Below are 20,939 nucleotides of genomic sequence, written 5' to 3'. Positions count from 1 at the left end.
AACAATAATTATTACTACAACTGTTTGGAGATTGTGATCTTTGCTTTGCAGAAAAGTTCACATGTGTTTTTATGTTATTTTCATTCATTAGGTAAGAAATCGTCAGCTCATGTGCTTTGTTTTCCAAAGAAATCACTAACATGTAAAATAGCAGGAAATTCATTTTCTCATTAGTATGGAACAAACAAACTGAACTCTTTCAAAGCTACTTAGACGTTTTCATATTTTAAAGGACCTTTTAACATTGTGAATATGGGAGGCTGGTCAGAGATATTGGCGAAGCTAGAAATTTATGAAGGGTGTCCAAATATATTATAAATAATTTTTTTCGATGAATGGATGCATTAAAAAGAATTAAAATTGAACTACGCAATATTAATATTACCGTTTTTTACAAATAAATGTTCCAAAATTTTAAAAATCAAACTGCATAATATTAAGCTTTAATTTTTGTGTTTAATTTAATATAAAGTGAACAAACAAAGCAAAAAGAAAAAGGAAGGGGGGGGGGGGGGGGGNGGTTAAGCTTAAAATGAAATTATTTTTACGTTTCAAGCTTTCTCTAATCTATGGTGATGACAACAATAACGAGACAGGAATAATAAGCAAAATCAAACGAGATGTTCTTTTGTTCGCTTATAGCAGCTTTATAGAAATAGTTTAGAATTTGTTTATTAACTTTAAATTAAATAATTACATTCAAGTTTTATTTCAAATTTTAATGAAAAAAAAAAGTCAAATTCATTGAAAATTCAATTAGGATTGTTCTATTAAAAATGTTTATAAAATGCAGCAGGGAATTCGAACCCACACCTACAGTGTGAGCATGAGAGGCTCACATTGCTGGGCCGCAACATCTTGATGTGTTCAAGAGGCCAACGATATAATTTTCCGGCGAAGAGTGTCCAATTGGACAATGGACACCCTCAGGACACTGTAGCTTCGCCACTGGTGAGAGAGAAACAAATGCCAGATTAGATGTACATAAAATTGGAAGGTGATACTCAACAAAAGGAAATACTTCAACATGAGTTATTGTACAGTGATTTAAATTGCTCTACACTTAGGGTGTGTTTGGTATGGAGGAAAACATTATGTTTTTCAATTTTCTCATGTTTGGTTGGCTTAAATGATTGGAAAATGTTTTCCAAATCAACTCATTATCCTCCAATTTAAAGAAAACGACTTCCCTTTCAAAATTAAGAAAATCATTTTCCAAAACTCTACTTCATCATTTAATTTTTTTTCTTACCCGACCCTCCCCATTCAAAAAAAAATTAAAATTTTCTTATTTTTTAAATTTCAAATACTCCATATATTTATCCCTACCACCAAATCAGCCCCCCCGCCCCGCCTTAACAAAAAAATAAAAAAATGTTTCAAATTTTAAGATTTTTTTTACCTCACCCAACCCCTATCACCCCTACTCCCTACCCCCCAACCCAAGCCACTCCCCTCCCGCACCACCCCCGTCAATTTATTTTAAAAAAACAAATTATTTTTGCGTAATATTTAAAATTTAAAATAAATCATTTTTTACGTCACTCTACCCCTACCCCTCCCCCCTTAGGCCACCCCCACCCCTACCCCCCACCCAGGCCATCCCCATCAATTCTTTTTTTTTTTTTAAATCGTGTTTGAAAAATATATCATATTTAAATTTTTTTCATTTTTACGTCACCCTACCCCAATACCCCCCCCCCCAAAGACCATTTCCGTCAAAAAATTGTTTTTAGGAAATATTTCAAATTTAAATTTTTTACGCCAATCCCACCCCTACTCCCTACCACCCCCTCCGCATCATCCCATCAAATTTTTATTTTTTTTAAAATGTTTTTGAAATACATTTCAAAATTTTAAAAATTTCATTTTTATGCCACCCCTACCCCTAACCCTCGTGACCCCGTCAATTTTTTTAAAAAAATAATTGATTTTGAAAAAAAAATTCCCGGGTCAGGTCCTTGGTCAAATCTCAAGTCAAATTTTGGAACAGTCATCGGGGTCTTGTCCTAGTTTGAGTGTCGGGATCGGGTCCTATATCAATTATCGGGATTGATTTTCAGATCAGAAATTATATTCTATCTGAAAATTATTTTTCATTCATCAAACAATCATTAAAACCATTCAATCATTAAAAAATATTTTCCACCCACCAACTAAAATCAGAAAATAAGTTAGAACTCTACTTGTTTTTCAAGAAAACATTTTCCTTCATACCAAACACACCCTTATTCTTAATTAGATGTTTAGAATGTGAGCCTGAATTAATAAGGAAAAAATCTTATTGAGAGTACCACCAAATAGACTCTGTAATGCGTTATATGAATTTAGTTGAAGCTTTAATATGGGTTTGTTACCTTCCTCCGCCCGAAAAAAAAAATGAAAATACACCACGTGAAGGATTCCTCTGCATGGTGCCCAAATTAGAGGTACATTGCCACTTTCTCATCGTACGACACTTAAAACTTCAACCACACTTAAAACATGCAATGCCAGCAAGTTAGCCATAAGCTGTGAGTTCTGAAATTTTGAGCCAAATTGACAAACCTCTGATATTAAGTACTTCCGTACGGCCTTCTGACTAAGTTTCTATACATTTTCTAAATTATTTTTAATACTTCGATAATCTCTTAGTATATTTTATTTAGTCACACAAAAGTATAATATGTTCTAGTTGATCATTTGGACACATAATAAAATAAAATGTTCATATTAAATGTTTTCGATTAAAATTTAATACTACAATACTCCCAAGTATTTTTGTTAGAGTAATATAAAGAGAGATTCTTAATAAATGAAGGATATATAATTTTTGTTTTTCGTTTAAATTTCTTGTGACTAGAATTTTAACATATATTCCCGTTAAGCAAGGAAAGTTGCTTTCTTGCGGTCTAGCTATTTTGATTGTGATTCGAAAATGTTTAAACCGTTTCACATTATTTACTTCTTATACAAAACTTAATATTTCCCTTTTGCTTATTTAGAAAAATTGGAGAAATTTATTACTTTTTCTCCATAAAATAATAGTAATAATAAAACTTAGCTTAGAGTTATAAAACATCAATAAATAGATTAATCTTGTAAGATACAACCATGATAAAAACTTGCTTAAGAATCATGTTAAAGTCGACTTGGGACAAGTATAATAAAATAAATTAGTAACATTTTAGAAAGTTAAAATACAACTAATTATTTTACTTTTTAATCCTTGTTCAATTGATGTGGTGAAAAGTAAATAGCACCAAACTGAAATTAAAAATTTAATAAAAACTAATTAGTTAAAATTATATTTTAATTACTAATATCTATCTATATATAATAGGAGAAGAAAAAGTGTCACGTGTCAGCACCACAAAAACAATTTTTTTTAAATAATAAAAAATTATTAATTACNGCAAATAAAAATGGATGGAAGAAGTAATTAATATCTTACCGTTTTCTACAACCGCACAAAGCGCGGATAAGTTCTCTAGTATATATATATATATATATAAAGTAGATTTTTTAAATAGTTAAAATTAATCACATGTTATAGTTACCAATTTCAAAAAAAAATAATAAATTAATCACATGTTATAGGATTACATATAAATTTCTAATTTATTTTAAATATAATTTTAATTTTGAATATGTAAATTGTAACGTGTGTGTGATTCCAATTTTTTTTGGAAAAATATTTTTAACCATCTTTCCACAACCTTCTTATTTAATAATAATAATAATAATAATATAACCAACTGTAGATACCAATAATAATAAAATAATTTTAATCTTTATTTTTTCTTATAAAATAAGAATTATTAATTACATGTAATTATATCAAATATTAAATTAAAATTTAAAATACAAGATAGAATTTAAAGCAGTTTCAAATTTAATGTGACCGTTTTTAAAAACCATATAAAAAAGGATTTTTTTTTTAAAAAAACAAAATATATCTATAAAAACTACTAAGCCCACGTTAAATTTTTTTAAATAAAGGATAATAAAAAATATTTAATAAAATAAATTAAAATCTACACACAAAAAAACGTGAATATAAAAAATAAAGTAACTAAAAAACTTGGTTTGTTCAAATATGTAGCCACTTCTTACTTTTGAATTCCTATAAAAAGGCAACCACCTACCCATTTATCCATTGATTCCTTCATTCTATAAATATGTTATTTTTTTTCAAGAATTTTTTTATTGATTTTGCTAGAATTTTCTTTGACCCACGTTTTGTTGATTGTTGGAAGTCATATTTTATTTGCTCTGAATATTTCATTCAGTAAGTTTTTAAATTTTGTGTTGGTATGTTTTCGATAAATATTAAATTGTATATTTTTATTGATTCTATATTGATCTTTTAATGTTGTAATATTTTTTTCATTTTGAGTTAATCAACATGATTCTCTAAATCGCTATTTATCCTCTTTATTCAAACTGTATCTTAAGGCATTTTTTAGTACATCGAGTTTTTATTGCTTAAGAAATTTTTTTTGAAAGAAACCAATAATCTATAATTATTATTATTATTATAATTATTATTATTATCTATCTATATATATTAGGAGAAGCAAAAAGTGTCACATGTCAGCACCACATAATTTCTCAAATTTGTATACTATTAAAATTAATTATATATAGTTAATTTAAATAATCTATTACAATTAAAAAATAAATTAATTTTTTTTAGCAATTTTAAAAATTAACGTGATATATTTCATAATAGTATAAACGTTATATAATTTTAAGGCATTATTTAACAGACATGCAAAATTGTAAAAATAATTTCAATTTACCCTAAATAATATCAATTGAAAATAAAATATTATATAAATATTTTAAAAATTTTACAGAAGATTTATTATAGAAACTTCTACCGTTTATATTATTATTTTCAATCTTATAAAAAATAAACTACCGAGTACTATTCAAATTTAAATCGGATGTTTTTAAAATGCCCAACATATTATATCAAACTATACATGCATTTCGGGTGAAAATTTTATTTATATGAAATCACATTTTAAAAAATAAATAGCACAAGAAAAGGATAAAAATAGGTAAAAACAACACCTAAAAATTAATTAATCAAAACTAACTTAAATTTCTCGCCGCGTGAAATCTCCAGTCCCCATTTTTCTCAAGCATTATCATACAAAGAGAAAATATAATATTTTTTTAAAGAGAAAATTTATTAAAATTAGATTTAAAAAATTTTGTTAAAGAGAAAGTTCAATCTCAAAGCTATCCACAACCAACGGCTTTTTACTACACTTATCCATAACCTAAGTAAATATTTAAAAGAGTTTCCTGCATAGATTTTAAATTACTTAATAAATGCATAAAATAGAAAACAGTTTTAAAACTGTTCATTAAACAATCACTACTTACATCGTGCTATTTCCAGAATAAACAAATTTTATAATTAATTCTATGCATGATTAAAAAATATAATTAATGTCTTAAAACCTGTATCTAAAATTAACACGAAAAAAAAATCACCATTTAAATAATTTCATGTTTCTTTTTTCCTAAAATGAGTCACTATTTTTTAATTTAAATTTGAAAACTTCATGTATTGAAATAAAATAAAAATTAATTATTAAATAAAAAAAACATTATTTAAGAAAAAAAGTAAAATCACAAAGATTATATGTGGGTGGTTAATTTTAAAAATACGGATCATATAAATACAATTTTAAAATTTGAAATTTGATTTGAGATTGAGGAAAGAATTAAATGAAGCCTAACATTTGGATGACTTTTCAGAAACTCTATCCACTTTTTGAATTTGGATAACTTCCCACATCTGATTCATATATAACTACATATTCACGTTTTCCTTTTGCTTTTCGAAAATTCAAAGTAGGAGCAATTTCTTTTCATAGTTCTAAAAAATTTAATATAATTCAGTTTTCTTTCGCTCTTCTTTTCTCATTTTAAAAAAACAATTATTATTATTACAATTATGATCTGCTTAAAAATTCAAATATAAGACCAAATATATTATTATTCAATAAAAAATGGACTTGCTATTTCACAGTTTTCTTATTCATCTTGCAATGTTTGTTTTACAAATTTGATGTTCGTATTTATTTTCGAGTTCCAATATATGTTACTTTTTTTATGTATTACTTTATTAATAGTCACGATCATATTTGAAAACATAGGGCAGAATACTTATAATTTTTGTTATAATATAATTATTATTTTTGTCAAATATTTGTTTATACATAGGAATGATTTTTCAGTTTTTGTATATATAACTGTAGGGTTTCTAATAATAATTAATTAACATTATTTTAGAAAATTTAACTTTGTAAACTATTTGTAGTTGATAAAATTCCTCCTTATTGTTTTATGAGGAGAAAACGAGGATCGTGTCTGAAAGAAAATGAGAGTGACGTCCAGTTGGAGACAAGACACGAAAAAATATATAAAGTGATTATATTAATCTTCACAAGCTTGAGGATTGAAGCAAATGATAAGAGATGAACACAATGTAGTATATAATTTTGTGCTCTTACTGGTGTTGGTTTTTTCATATCTATTAGTTTACTAAAATTCACGGTCATCCGTGAAACACAACTATAAAGAATTTTTTTTTTTACAAGTTAAATGTATTGCCTCAATGTTCCAGAGATTTTATTTATTGAATACCCTTTTATATTTTATCATTGTCTTTTTTCTCTCAAAGATTAAATAAAATTGATTTTTTTCGTACAATTTATTTAAAAATTATTAACTTCTTGAATTGTTTCATATTATTTAATATATTATCTGCAAATAGAATAAATTATTCTCAATTTAAAGAATAAATTTATAGATTAACATGATGGAATACTTTCAATGTGATACTTTTAATGGACAAAATATTATGATTTTAAGCTACGTTATAAGGTCACTAACTAAAATCTTAATTGATATTAAATAATAAAATATATTAATTTAAATTCATACATAGCTAATATCATTAATTAAAACTAAAATTAAATATATCATATTGAAAACAAAGATATAAATAGTTCAAAATCATGATTAGAATTTAGGTAAAACAGTAAAACACTACATAAATAAATAAATAAAAAGTATTATAGTAAACAAATGTCGACAAGAGAATAACAGGGATTGTGTGAACACATATATGATTTTAATTAATATGAAAAATAAATAAAGTGAATTCTTAAAATTATTAACAAATTTAAATAATGAACTAAGTTTATACTGATTTGTTTTTATAAAGTATTTTATTAAATACATATCGGTGTGCTAAATATTTAACAATCTCTCATGTAAACTTTATAATATCATCGTATAATAAGTNATAACAGGGATTGTGTGAACACATTTATGATTTTAATTAATTTGAAAAATAAATAAATAAAGTGAATTCTTAAAATTATTAACAAATTTTGAACTAAGTTTATACTGATTTGTTTTTATAAAGTATTTTATTAAGTACATATCGGTGTGCTAAATATTTAACAATCTCTCATGTAAACTTTATAATATCATCGTATAATAAGTTAAATCTTGATATTAATCAAAAAGCAAGTAGTTATGATTAAATTTATCAACGGACCGTGCAACGCGCGGGTACGTAAACTAGTTTTTAATAATATTTAAAAATATGAATAAGTAAAATGGATCGAATGAAATTTATATGACTTACTTTCGTTTTTAGTCAATCTAAAAAAGAATGAGATATTTCTATATTAAGTACTTCTTTTATCCACTTTTATTTGTCATGTTGCGCTTTTCGAAAGTCAATTTGACTAATTTTCAAAGTTAAATTAGATTACATTAATTCAATATTTTAAACAAAAAAAATAGATACTCAAAAAGCTATACGAAAAGTACTATAAATTTCAATATTTTGCATATCAATATGATGAAAAAATACGTCGTAAAATGTTAATCAAAGTTTTTATAGTTTGACTCTAAAAAAAGAAACTATGACAATTAAAAGTGAACGGAGATAGTAACAATTTAACTTTAAAATACTTACCTCCGTGTACTTTTAATTGTCATAAGAAAATTCTTAAATTCCGTGTCTAATCAAACAAACTCATATAAAATGAGATGGGACTGATGGAGTAATACTAAGTGAAATTTGGTGCAACTTTAGGGGTCACCGATGAGTTTGGCCTAAATACTTATTATCGAAGTAATGAAACTTCTTCATTAATCATATGATTAGTCAAATACACCACGTGAAGGATTCCTCTGCGTGATGCCCAAGTAGAGCTACATTCCATTATAGACGTCCTCATTTCTTATCTTACAACTCTTCATTACAACCACTCATAATACGACACGTCATCAAGTTAAGCACAACTTATGAGCTGTACATAACATTTGCACCAATTTGACCAATGCAACTTTAAGAGATCCGGCTCCTCTCCATTTTTCTTCTCTTTATTTTTTTAAAGTTCTTGCTTAAATGTGAGACACATGACATATGTAGGAATTAATGGTTAAGATTTAATTGAATTAAAATAAGATTTTAATTATAATTTAGATAATTAATATTTCATAAGGAAAATGACAATATAACAATCATAACAATATATTATCTTGTCCATAAATATATTATTAAAAAAATTATCTTTTTTCTAATCTTTTTCTTACTATTATTCTTTGATTTATTTTTTTAAAAAAAACTCTTACTAGTATTATCTTCTGTTTTTGTCCATAAATATATTATAAAATAATTTCTCTTTTTTCTAATTTTTTTTTCATTGCGATTATTTTTTATATTAATTATATGTAAACTAATTTTAAAGAGAAAGTTCAACGTTGCTATCTAAGACTAACTTAATTTTAAAAAAACAAACAGAAGATAAATACTCGTAGGAAAAAAAATTTAGAAAAGAAAAAAGTTTTTATAATATATTTATGGACAAGATATTATATTATTATGACTTATAATTATGATATTATTATTTTTCTTATGAATTATTAATTATCTAAATTATAATTAGAATCTTATTTTAATCAATTAAATCTTAGCGATTAATTTTTATCTATACCATGTGTCTCACATCCAAGCAATAACTTGGGAAAAATGGAGAGAAAGGAAATGGAGAGGAGCCTGATCCAACTTTAAGGTTTTGTGGAGGTGAAATAATTATACAAAAGGATTTTATACTTTATTCAAAAACTTCTTAGGTATAAAAATAGTTTCAAACAAAAATACATTAATTAAAAATAAATTTATAAAGAAATATTGTATATTTTCTATTTTTAAATATAAAATACCTTTCTTTTCATTTAAAATATCAAAATTTTATTTGCTACAAAATACAAAAAAAAAAGAAGAATTTAAACACATTTCATAGGGCTCCACGTTCTCCAGCCCCACTCTATTTTACTCTATATTCTCTATATTTGGAGAGTAAAATAGAGAATTCGGTCTCCAACCACTCTCTAAAAAGCTCTCTATTCTCTATTTATAGAGAGGTGAATAGTAATTCTCGGAGAACGGCTATTCACCACTCAATTTCACTTTTTCATTATTTTAATATTATTTCTATTATTTGTACCTAACACATTATTTTTCATATAAGGCTATTAAATAAATTTCTAATATTCGTAATTCTTTTTAAATATAGTACAATATTTTTAAAAAAAATTATTTAATATATACTACTTTCATCCTGAATTAACAATATTTTAAATATATTTTTTCAGTTTTCGTCACTTTAAGAGATAATTTGATAGTATTATTGATTTTCACTATGAAGAATGCACAAAATTTAAATGATAAAATGAAAATTTTAATTAAAAAATACAATACATGACATAATAATTTAAATACAAGATAACAATACAATACATAACATGATGGTTTTTAAAATCACAACAATAATTTAGTAATTCGGTAGATCATTTTCAGATTTAACAGTATTTGAAAAAAAGATATTGTATGATCTAGAGAATTGTTGTATTTGTGATTGTGACTGTGCTTGTTGATTTATTTTTTCAATTTTTTTGTAGCTGTTCTTTAAAATTTACAATAAAATATAATTTTATATTAAATAAAAAAAATAAAAAAATAAAACTTTTATATTACATGAAAATTATATAGGGTGATTATTTTGAAAAAAGAAAGAATGGATTTATATTATGAAATAAGAAAATGAAATAGAAATAGAAATAATAATATAATATTAAGGAGAGAGAAGGAGATTATCTTTTAGAGAGTAAAATAGAGAATTGGATTGGAGTTAGTTATCTGAAAAAATAGAGAACTCTATATTTGAAGAGTAAAATAGAGTGTAGGGTTGGAGATGCCCTTAGCACTTGTAGTTTGAACATTTCATAACATTTTTACGTCGAAAACAATCAAACAAACATTCAAAGTTAGATTTTTTCAAATATTAAACAATGTCATAAGCTTTTAAAATTAAAATTATTTTTTGATTTGGTAAAATATATAAATGTGATTAGCTTATTCAAGCCATCACTAAAGGATGTGATGCTTAGTTTGGGTTCTTTTTCCCTTAATCAATAATCTTGATTTCGTGTCGTGGCATAATTTTATATTTTATAAGAAATTTTTCTTTAAATGGGTCCTATGCAACAATTCACCGAATTAGTCAACTCTAACATAGATATCAGATACTCTAGATTAGGGAATAACAAATGTGAAAACCCAAAAGAAGAAATTTAATTAATACTTCCTCCATTTCATATTAATTGAATTGTTGAGATATTTTTCATTTTTCAAATTAACTTAATTGTTCAATTTTTAAGATTATGTTTAGAGTGTGCTTCCAATTTTACCCTTCATTAGTTATTAATTAATGTTTAATTATTTTAATCATAAATTTGACTATAATCTTTTTCTCTTATTAAAGGGTGCAACAATTTAATTAACTTGAAATGTAAGGAGTAAATAATAATATTCCAGCTAACATCTACCCATATATTCGTGGCGACCAAGTTTGCTCGTTCATCGCCCAATTTAGTTGTTGAAATCCTCAAGCTTCCCGCGTATAAATAGTCTCCACCTATCCCTGTCCCTCAAAATCATCCTGTCCCTAATCCATCGCCGACCGGATTTCACTGTATTCCGGCAACCCAATTAACATTTCAATTCCCCTAATAAAAAACGCCGAAAATGTACGACGTCTCAAAAATGCAGAACACAGCATCAACTTTATTCTCGGCGTACGCTTCTCTTGCGGCGTCGATGATGCTTGTTCGCACGATGGCTAACGATCTCATCCCAAAATCACTCCTGACATATATCCAATCAGCTATCAGTTATCTCTTCACTCCACTTTCTACCCAACTCACCATCATCGTCGATGAACAGTGTGGAATGACCCGAAATCAAGTTTACGAGGCCGCCGAAATTTACCTCCGTACCAAGATCGGTCCAAACGCCGACAAAGTCCGGGCCCACAAAACCCCTAAACAGAAAAACATCAACGTGAGCATAGAGAAGGATGAGGAGATCACTGATGTATACGGCGTCGTACAGATGAAATGGAGATTGGTTTCTGTTGAGCCTCAAGAAAGACATGGGTATACCCCAGAAAAAAGATTTTTTGAGCTGAGTTTTAATAAGAAGTTTAAAGAAAGTGTTTTGAATGAGTATTTACCCTTTGTGTTGACAAAGGCTAAAGAAATTCAAGATAATGATAGGGCTGTGAAATTATATACAAGGGATTGTCCTTGTGGTAGTGATGATGATGGGTATGGGTATGGGTATGGAGGTGGGGGTGGTGGGGTTTGGGGTTCCATAAATTTGGATCATCCTGCAACTTTTGATACTTTGGCTATGGAACCTGAAATGAAGAAGATGATAATTGAGGATCTTGATAGATTTGTTAAGAGGAGGGATTTTTACAAGAAAGTTGGTAAGGCTTGGAAAAGAGGGTATCTTTTGTATGGACCTCCTGGAACAGGGAAATCTAGCTTGATTGCTGCCATGGCTAATTACTTGAAGTTTGATATATATGATTTGGAACTCACCAGTTTGTATTCTAATTCGGAATTGAGAAGAATTTTGATTTCCACTTCGAATCGATCCATTATTGTGATTGAAGATATTGATTGTAGTGTGGAAATGCACGATCGAAATCTTGGGCATCAACCCACTGACACTAAGGTTTGACTTTATTCCTCTTCTGTTTTTTTTTTAAAAAAAAATGTTTAATGCTTTAATATTGAGTCAAAATCTCATTGTTATTTTTGTGTTTCTTGTGCAGATAACGTTATCGGGTTTGTTGAACTTCATTGATGGATTGTGGTCCAATTGTGGGGATGAAAGAATTATTGTATTTACAACCAACCATAAGGAGAAGTTGGACCCTGCTCTGTTGAGACCTGGTCGAATGGATATGCATATTCATATGTCCTATTGTACTAATCAGAGTTTCAAGATTCTGGCTTTTAACTACTTGGGTGTATCTGATCATAGACTATTCGGGGAGATTGAAGGCCTAATCAAGAATGTAGAGGTTACCCCTGCAGAAGTTGCAGAGGAACTGATGAGAAGTGAGGATGCTGAGGTTGTCCTTGAGGGAGTGCTTAATTTACTCAAGCGAAAAGCGGATGAAGCCAATGAAATCAAGGAGGAGAAGAGTCCTAGCACACCAGAAGACAATGACAAGGACGAGATTGAGGATGAAAAGGTTGATGGAGGTGAGATTCAAGAAGCTAAAAGACTGAGAACTGAAGTGTTGGTACATACTTTGAGAAACCAAAGGAGAGGAAGAATGAGAATAGGAAGACCGAATAGAGGACGAGGGGGGCGTTGGTAAGGGTAAAGGAAGATGGGAAAATGTAGGTATTATACTAGTGCAATTTCCCGATGCTTAATGTGTAATCGTATGCACTTGTCACTTGTTTTTTTGATCAAATATAGAAGTGTACGGTAACGAGTAAACAAGTTTCTTAACTTTCGAGATCAGGGCAATTGGCAATGCAGATGTTTATTGTAACAAGTTCTCAGGAACTTGTCATGGTTCTAATGTTATCTTAGTACAGTATTACCAGCATTTTTCGAATCAATTGTAGTAGTCACTGCAGTAACGACTCTTAATCTATGCGAAACATGGTCAATTTACTACTGCTGAGAAATGTAGTAATCCAGTAACTCTTAACCAAGACTATAATTTCAGTCCTCCAACTACCAAAATTCAGCTGCTTTCTTCGTCTCTTTTCACATTGGAGTATTGGACTAAAGATATTTTAAGAGAAAGGTTAACCGTTTCATTCTTGCTTCTTCTTTTTAAAATTATGTACTTGTCTAGATATGGTTAAGAATAAGTAATTAGAAAATTAAAAAAGATATGAGAAACAAAATACCAGTAATAAAAAAATCTTGTCAAACTAAAAGAGCTTATAAGATGAAATATTTGATTTTGAACCCATAAGATTTTTTGGTATTTTAGTAAATACATAAATAAATCAAAAGTGCTTACTATAAGTTAATTAATGTAGGTGTTTAGCCACTAATATCGAATTCTATAATTAAATATGCGATTCATATATATTACTCCAATATTGACTACTCTATGTCAATTGAAATTAGTATTTTAAAATATCGAAAATTTTCAATATCCTATCACACTTACAATATCGACCCGTTGGTGAGAGGACCCATTGACTTGGAATGATTCTTGGAACCGTGTTGGCCCCCGTTTCACTCAATTTCTCATCTTCTTCCTTTACTCATTTTTCAGTCTCTCTGTTAATTTCCTCCTTTTCTTCCTCCTTTTAACACTGCAACTTTGAAAAGTTGAATTTCTCAAGCTCACAACTGTGGCAGCATCTTCCTCTTTCACAAGTAAGCGTCTCAATTTTCTTACCGGTCCTTTTTTCCTGAACAATTAATTTGGTCTTCTATTCTTGTTAACGTAGCTTATCATCGAAAATTTGACTCTAAAAATTACTCGTTCTTAGGTGTTTTTTTTAGTATAGAACAGCATCAAGATTCGGTTGACTTGATTGGCAGAATTATAGTACATATATAGATTATGATTCGGTGAGTAATAGTATATGGGTTGTTATGTGATAACTCATGGAGTAGTTTTTACTAAAAGATTGGGGATTAGAGTCCAAGTCTAAGAATAAGTTGTAGTATTAAATTTGTGTCTCCTTCATTACTAAAACAAGGCAGCTTACTTAAAAGGGTAATTTTTAGCACCATTTTAGGTTCTTTTATTCAGGTATTGCTAGTAGTACATGTATTTTTTCTTCATATACTATCCCAGATAAAAAAAAAAAAACTAGATCCGGGTTATATATATTGTAAATGTGGAAAATAAATTGAACCAGACATTGTATTACTAGTTCGATCTTGGGATTATATTATTCTTACAAGGTAAAACTAATAAGGCGTAAGTGTGTGTCAAGAAGATATCATAGTCCTTGACAGACTTAGATGTTTCGTTTTGTTGGAGGTAACACTTAATTGCAAAACAATATTCATGTTTACTACAACTACAACATATCCAGTGTAGTCCCACAAGTGGTGTCCAGGGAGGGTAGGATGTAGGCGGACATTATCACCACATTTGTGGGGTAGAGAGGCTTTTTGCTGTTTATGAAACTGGCAATGTGAAATCAACAGTATATCCTTGAGTTCCTCCGCACTTGCCCCCTAGCAATAATTTGTTTCTTTGGTTTTATCAGGTGAGCCAATTTCATTGGGCCGCATTTCAGAAATTTGAAGCAGAAGAAATGGTGGATGCAGTGGTAACTGTATTCTTGGAGAAACTTCTAAATGTTCTCACTGAGGAAAGCAGATTTCTAAGTCAACACAGACAACAGTTTGAAAAACTGAAGAATGAACTGTTATTCATGCAAAGCTTTCTCAAGGATGCAGAGAGGCTCAAGAGGAAACACATCACTCTTAAAACGGTCATGGCCTGTTTGAGAGACTTAATCTTTGAAGCTGAAGAGATACTGGAGGACTGCCAGAATCAATCAGCAGATAGTGATGGGTCTAATAGATTCTCAACGCGCTTACATCCCAAAAGGCTATCTCATCGCCATCAAACTGGGAAGCGACTTGCTGAAATCAATGACAAGATCTCGGAAATAAAGCAAAACATTTCGACATACCTTAAGGTGCCACTTATGAATGAAGGAAGTATGGAGGCACACGATAATCTAATGACAAGATGGACTTCTCCCCTTTATGACCACACTCAGGTAGTTGGTTTGGAAGGTGACACAGAGAAGATAAAGGATTGGCTATTTGAAGCAAGTGATGGTTTACTTGCCATTGCATTTGTGGGTATGGGAGGGCTCGGGAAAACCACTCTTGCTCAGAAAGTCTTCAATGAAAGAAGCATGGAGAATCACTTTGAGAGGAGAATTTGGGTGTCTGTTTCTCAAACATTTACTGAGGAACAAGTCATGAGAAGCATATTAAAGAGTTTGGGAGATGCATGCATTGGTGACGACCAGAGTGAATTGTTAAGAAAAATAAACCAGTACCTTTTAGGAAAGAGGTTTTTGATTGTCATGGATGATGTTTGGAGCTTGGACAATGCTTGGTGGCAGAAAATCTATTCTGGACTACCCAAAGGTAATGGGAGCAGTGTTATTGTAACTACGAGAAATGAGTTAGTCGCTCGCAAGATGGGAGTCACAGAAGCAAGGACACACTGGCCAAAGTTCCTCAATGAGCACTACAGTTGGTTACTGTTCCGGAAGATTGCATTTGCAGCAACTGCAGGTGAATGCAATTTTCCTGAATTGGAGGATGTGGGAAAGGAGATTGTGGAAAAATGCAAGGGTCTTCCATTAGCAATCAAAGCAGTAGGAGGAGTGATGCTTTGTAAACGACCTTACTACCATGAATGGATGCGTATTGCAAATCATTTCCGCGATGAATTGAAAGAAAATGATGACTCAGTGATGGCTTCATTACAGTTGAGCTATGATGAACTCCCTCCATACTTAAAATCCTGTTTCCTTTGTTTTTCACTCTTTCCTGAGGATTGTGTCATACTTAAAGACCAGCTGATCCGTTGGTGGATCGGAGAAAGTTTCATCCCTCTGAGAAGTGGTAGGTTATCAACTGAAGTTGGAGAAGATTGTTTCTCGCAACTATCCAATCGATGTTTGATAGAAGTTGTTGATAAGGCTTACAATGGTGTGATCCATACTTGCAAAATGCATGATATGGTTCGTGATTTGGTGATCAAAATTGCGGACGATGATTCATTTTCCACCCCATCTGATGCAAATTGTCGGCATTTGGGTATTAATAGTGCGATGAATGGGAAGCAACTACTGAGCAATCGAAAATTACGAGCACTGCTGACAACCACCAAGAGTGGTGAAGTAAACAAAATCCCTTCTGATATTGCCAAGAAGTTCTGCAATAGTCGACATCTTCAGGTACTGGATCTGTCGAAATCAATTTTCAATGTGCCTCTTTCAAGTTTGCTGGAAGGCATTGGATCTGCCAAACAGCTTACTTATCTCAGTCTAAGCAATACACACCCGTTGATTGGTGTTCCAGATTCCATATCCAATCTTGAAAAATTACAGATTTTGGACTTCAGCTATTGCCAGAATATGAAAATGCTCCCCTCTTGCGTTTTAACATTTGTGGAACTAGCTGTTTTAGATTTGAACCACTGTGGGTCACTTGAGTACCTGCCAAAAGGATTGAGTAGGCTTTCCAATCTTCAAGTACTGCTTGGATTTAAGCCTGCAAAATTAAGCCAGCCTGGAGGTTGTCGTATTTCTGAACTCAGAAGCCTTACTCGACTGAGAAGGCTCAGTTTAAGACTTACTCAGGATGAGGAGATTGGCGATGATGAGGGGAACGCACTCATAGGTCTCCAAGAACTTCAATTTTTGACAATAAGTTGCTTTGACAGTCAAGATGATGGACTAGTCACAAAACTTGGTAAACTTTATCCCCCTCGACAACTCCACGAGCTGATTCTCAAATTCTATCCAGGTAAAATAAGTCCTGAATGGCTTAACCCCACATCTCTCCCCATGTTGCGATATATGTCAATCATTTCAGGTGATATGAAAGAAATGCACGAGAACTTCTGGGGTGATCGCAGTACTGTTTGGAAAATTGAGGGGTTAATGTTGGAAGCTTTAACTGATTTGAGATTGGAGTGGTCAGCAGTGAATCGAGTGATGCCTTCGTTAAGAATACTCAAGGCTAGCTGGTGCCCCGAGTTAGAGGCATTTCCAATTGAAGATGCAGGATTCAGAGGGGGGTTATGGAAGAAGGAAGAACATAGGTGCTGACAAGAGACACTTCAACTCAATAATTACATCCTGTTTTATATCTTAGTTTTCTTGTTTCCTTTCTTTTGTGGATCCTAATACTTTGTATAAATATGTTGAGTTCATGATTTTTTTTTTCCTCCAGCTGTAAAAGTTTAATTATTTATCCAGGGATTGAAACATAAGCTTCTTGGATTTTTTTCCTGTCAATGCAATGACAGATCATTATTGTATAATCTCATACAAGTAATAACATTTTTCCACTTACATTTCGTTCACTCTATTCCCGTCTATAAGTTTTGGAAATTACAATAATACAAGAGTGTTTGTTTCTCAGTACCCAGATTTTTCTACATTTCAGTTATTCCCTCCATCCAGCTAATTTATGTGATGCTAGGTCTAAAATCCTCTTTGACAATTTGTGTGGCTATGAATCATTTCATTAAGGATAGAAATGAAATTTTAAAGTCAAATTATTTCTAATTATAAAAGGATAGACATTCTTTTTTGGACAGAATAAAATAGAAAGTGTGCTACATAAATTGGAACAGGCCGATGAAGAGAGTACAAAATAGAGCGGAGTGATAAGTACCTCCTCCAAATTTTAATTTACATAAAGAGCACAATGGACAACGCTCAGTATAGGGAAAACGCTATTAATCTCTAAGCGATTATTAATAGATATAGTTTGTCACGATAAACATTATCTGCATGACCTTAATTTGGGCATGAAAAGTCACAGTAACTGTACAATTTATCCTACCCACCATATGCTTCCACGAAAGTTATAATTAATGGAGTAGTTGTCCAACGTTTCTCAATCACAGGACGGAGAGATGTAAGAAGAAAAAGATGTTGGCACAAGACATAATCCTCTACTCTTTAGATCTACCACTGCCTGTATGCTCGAATCCTGTTACACCAAACACCAAATGAAAATTTGCTTTCAGAAAATTATTCAACTATACAGTTGCTATGTAATTTAATGCACTAACATGTAAAATTATTTATACAATTAAGTCACTCAGTTATAACGCTACTCCCTCTATCCCAAAATACATGTCAGGTTTCGTCCATTTAAAGTTATAATTATACAGTTTTGTTACCCTAGTTATGAAAAACAGAAGATTCAGAGAAAATTACAGCCCAATACCTTTGGATCATTTAGTTTACAAAATATATCCATAGTGTATACTTCGTACTAATATACATATACTATTCATACATGGACATATATCTATCTATACATATAATCAACAATACTTATACGCACCATATATACTTCAGTACTCATGTTTAGTAAACTAGATGGCCGGATAGTATATATTGGTAAATATACCTAATATTTAATACAAGGGAAGTATGCAATATATATAGCTCAAAACATGAGGTCCGGTCTCTGAAATTATTCCTGTATATTTTAACACATTAATTTCTCACTTACCTTTAGATTTATGTGATGGAGCTTCCTTTCAGTTGATTTCGTATAAGGCATGCTCAATGTCTGCATAATTATAAGGGATTTTTTTTTATATGAATTATCTATTTCCAGGAAAACGAACATCAAGATGAATTCAATAGGAAATTAATAAAGCAGAATGAGTATGTTACCACTTACAAGTATTTGGTCCTGAAGGAACTGAATATAGCCAATGGCTTCTGTTAATACTGATGCAGTATCAGTCTGCATATATCGATCATTGTGAGAGAAAAGAAAGAAAAATCAGCATGGTACAAACATTAAAATAATACAACTGTTACTCTCCTTCAGCCAGTTTTTGCGTTTTAGTGGATATATTCTGATGATATGTACTATTTAATGGAGTATATACCTTGCCGAAAGGTGCCACTAATCTGTGTAGAGCTGAAATCCTGTCTCCTAGTTTTTCCTTTCTAACCTGCTTCAAAACAACATCTAATTTATCTCGAGATCACGCAACTAACAACTTCCAACTTTTTAAATGAGACGGTTACACACTTCAACATATATCTATAACGACTTTGATAAGAATTTTTTGATTGTTATGTGGGAATTTTAATTATATATATAACTTCAATTTCTTTCCTCTTAATTCCTTTTTCACCTTAAGCATTAATGTGCTTGGAGATTGCGATGTAACTCGAGGCTTCTTTGATGCTTCTTGACATGGAGTAGCTTCATCTTCAGCAGAATAATTACATCTCTTTGCTTTTGAAGAGACTCCAATATTGTTCTTCCTAACATTTGATGTGATCTGGTGAAAGCACTTTAATTAATTAAGACCATTATATATTAGTGAAGGTAACTAATTAGCAACAAAGTTACTGGAGAAATTGAAGTAAGAAAAAAGAATTAAGCAAGAAGGTCCTTACTTTGTTGGATGATGGAGTATGGGTTAATTCTTGTAGAAAACTGTCTGTAGAGAAGCAATTAGTATTACTATCATGGCCACTCATATTGTTCTTGAAAGTTAGTCCATTAAATGATAACTTCAACCCCTGGAAATCTGAATTTTCCATATTTGCACCAGCAGCAGCAGCTAAACCGGAAAAAGCAATGCTAGTTTTATTAGCATTGTTCATGAACGAATCTTCGGACAGAAGATTCTCGTTCAGATCAAAAGCATGATGTTGTTCGTTTTCAAAGTAACTTTCTTTGAACATGTTGTTACTGATCAAACCATTCATTTTGAGGAAATAATCATTGGATATTATGTAGCCGCTGGCCTTGTTATTTTTATCATCCAGCTGATCGTTGGATGATTCATGATGTCCGTCGTTGTGAAACATTGAGGTGTTCATTAATGGAAATGTATCGATGCCTCTTTTCCACATGAGCTCTTCTGACTGGATCCTTTTCATGTGTCCCAGCTTGTAGTAATATTCTTCTTCCCTGTAGTAATATTACAGATGAGACCAATAAACCCTAAAATTCAGGACCTCTAGAGTCCACAGTGAAAGGCAACAAAAATAGTGAAGACTACTATCCTTAAAGCAGTTCAAGTAAAACTTGTTACATGTGAATTATTTGACTTGCCTCCTGTAGGAATTGAACCTACAAATTATTCTGAGTAACCAAAATCTTTCCTTCATTGATTAATCAATAAGACTATTGATCATACTCAAAGCAAATTAAAGAAGATGGAAAGACACATATTAATAATTTAACAACTTACGAGGTGATGCTTGAGTTCCAATCATGTATAGTTGAAACTCCAGTACTGAAAAAGGGATATCCAGCAAGCTGTTGAAGTTGATGATGATTATAAAGATTCGTAGAATCCATGGCCAAATCTAGAATATGATTCAATTAAGGGAAAGAAAAAAAAAAAGGTTGTTGAATGACTAGGTTTAATTTAGTTTTTTCTCAAGGCTAGTTATAAACTTTGTAGAACGTATATTTGCACGCATGGTCTGTTTAGTTAGGAAGAGAGAGATTTGAAGGGAATTACATAATAAACACAAGAGAGACAAAGGAATAGAAGAGAATTAATGTGCACTGAGATGAGTGTGTGTCCCTATTCATTTTGCTAGCAGGCTATTCAATGATGGCAATCTCAGAAAACATGTGCAATTATAAGTTTAGAAGCTAAGCAAACTAACCTTTATATATATGGTGGAAAGTGATGTAAATATGATGTACATATATATACTCCATTTATATATATATTGACATATCCCTTGTCCAAAAATTAAACGGAAAAAGGGTCAAAAGTGCCCTTAAATTATACGAAATTGAACAAAAA

The 20,939-nt window shown here is 30.5% G+C and overlaps 3 protein-coding genes across 3 annotated transcripts in view; 2 read left to right on the top strand and 1 right to left on the bottom strand.

The window, feature by feature from the left end:
- Window positions 1-17,481, top strand: part of LOC125849535 (disease resistance RPP13-like protein 4) — a 66,652-nt gene extending 49,171 nt beyond the window's left edge. The window contains exons 2-3 of the mRNA XM_049529622.1: window positions 13,765-13,792; window positions 14,641-17,481. Coding sequence (XP_049385579.1) covers window positions 14,689-17,235 — 2,547 coding nt within the window. The 5' untranslated portion in view covers window positions 13,765-13,792; window positions 14,641-14,688 and the 3' untranslated portion in view covers window positions 17,236-17,481. The remainder of the gene's footprint in view (window positions 1-13,764; window positions 13,793-14,640) is intronic.
- LOC125849541 (AAA-ATPase At2g18193-like) lies at window positions 10,951-12,882 on the top strand. Its single transcript, XM_049529629.1, has 2 exons — window positions 10,951-12,109; window positions 12,210-12,882. The coding sequence occupies exons 1-2, from the start codon at window positions 11,114-11,116 to the stop codon at window positions 12,762-12,764; spliced, it is 1,551 nt and encodes a 516-aa protein (XP_049385586.1). The 5' UTR covers window positions 10,951-11,113; the 3' UTR covers window positions 12,765-12,882.
- A 248-nt stretch (window positions 17,482-17,729) lies between the features above and the next one.
- Window positions 17,730-20,756, bottom strand: LOC125849565 (transcription factor bHLH114-like). Its single transcript, XM_049529667.1, has 7 exons — window positions 20,370-20,756; window positions 19,567-20,086; window positions 19,299-19,448; window positions 19,047-19,112; window positions 18,833-18,898; window positions 18,659-18,718; window positions 17,730-18,127 (listed from the first exon to the last, which is right to left on the bottom strand). The coding sequence occupies exons 1-7, from the start codon at window positions 20,477-20,479 to the stop codon at window positions 18,032-18,034; spliced, it is 1,068 nt and encodes a 355-aa protein (XP_049385624.1). The 5' UTR covers window positions 20,480-20,756; the 3' UTR covers window positions 17,730-18,031.
- Between the last annotated feature and the right edge of the window lie 183 nt (window positions 20,757-20,939).

This window comes from Solanum stenotomum, chromosome 12 (genome assembly GCF_019186545.1).
Source record: "Solanum stenotomum isolate F172 chromosome 12, ASM1918654v1, whole genome shotgun sequence".
Taxonomy (NCBI): Eukaryota; Viridiplantae; Streptophyta; class Magnoliopsida; order Solanales; family Solanaceae; genus Solanum; species Solanum stenotomum.
Note: the sequence above shows the minus strand (reverse complement) of the source record. Positions and strands in the feature narration are given on the sequence as shown.

Excerpts from the sequence above, each read along its gene's own strand:
- LOC125849541 (XM_049529629.1), top strand. The coding sequence starts at position 11,114 with ATGTACGACGTCTCAAAAATGCAGAACACAGCATCAACTTTATTCTCG. Across the intron at positions 12,110-12,209 it reads ATCAACCCACTGACACTAAG|ATAACGTTATCGGGTTTGTT; the intron begins GTTTGACTTTAT and ends TTTCTTGTGCAG.
- LOC125849565 (XM_049529667.1), bottom strand. The coding sequence starts at position 20,479 with ATGGATTCTACGAATCTTTATAATCATCATCAACTTCAACAGCTTGCT. Across the intron at positions 19,449-19,566 it reads ATACTCCATCATCCAACAAA|ATCACATCAAATGTTAGGAA; the intron begins GTAAGGACCTTC and ends TGCTTTCACCAG. Across the intron at positions 18,719-18,832 it reads TCCTTCAGGACCAAATACTT|ACATTGAGCATGCCTTATAC; the intron begins GTAAGTGGTAAC and ends ATAATTATGCAG.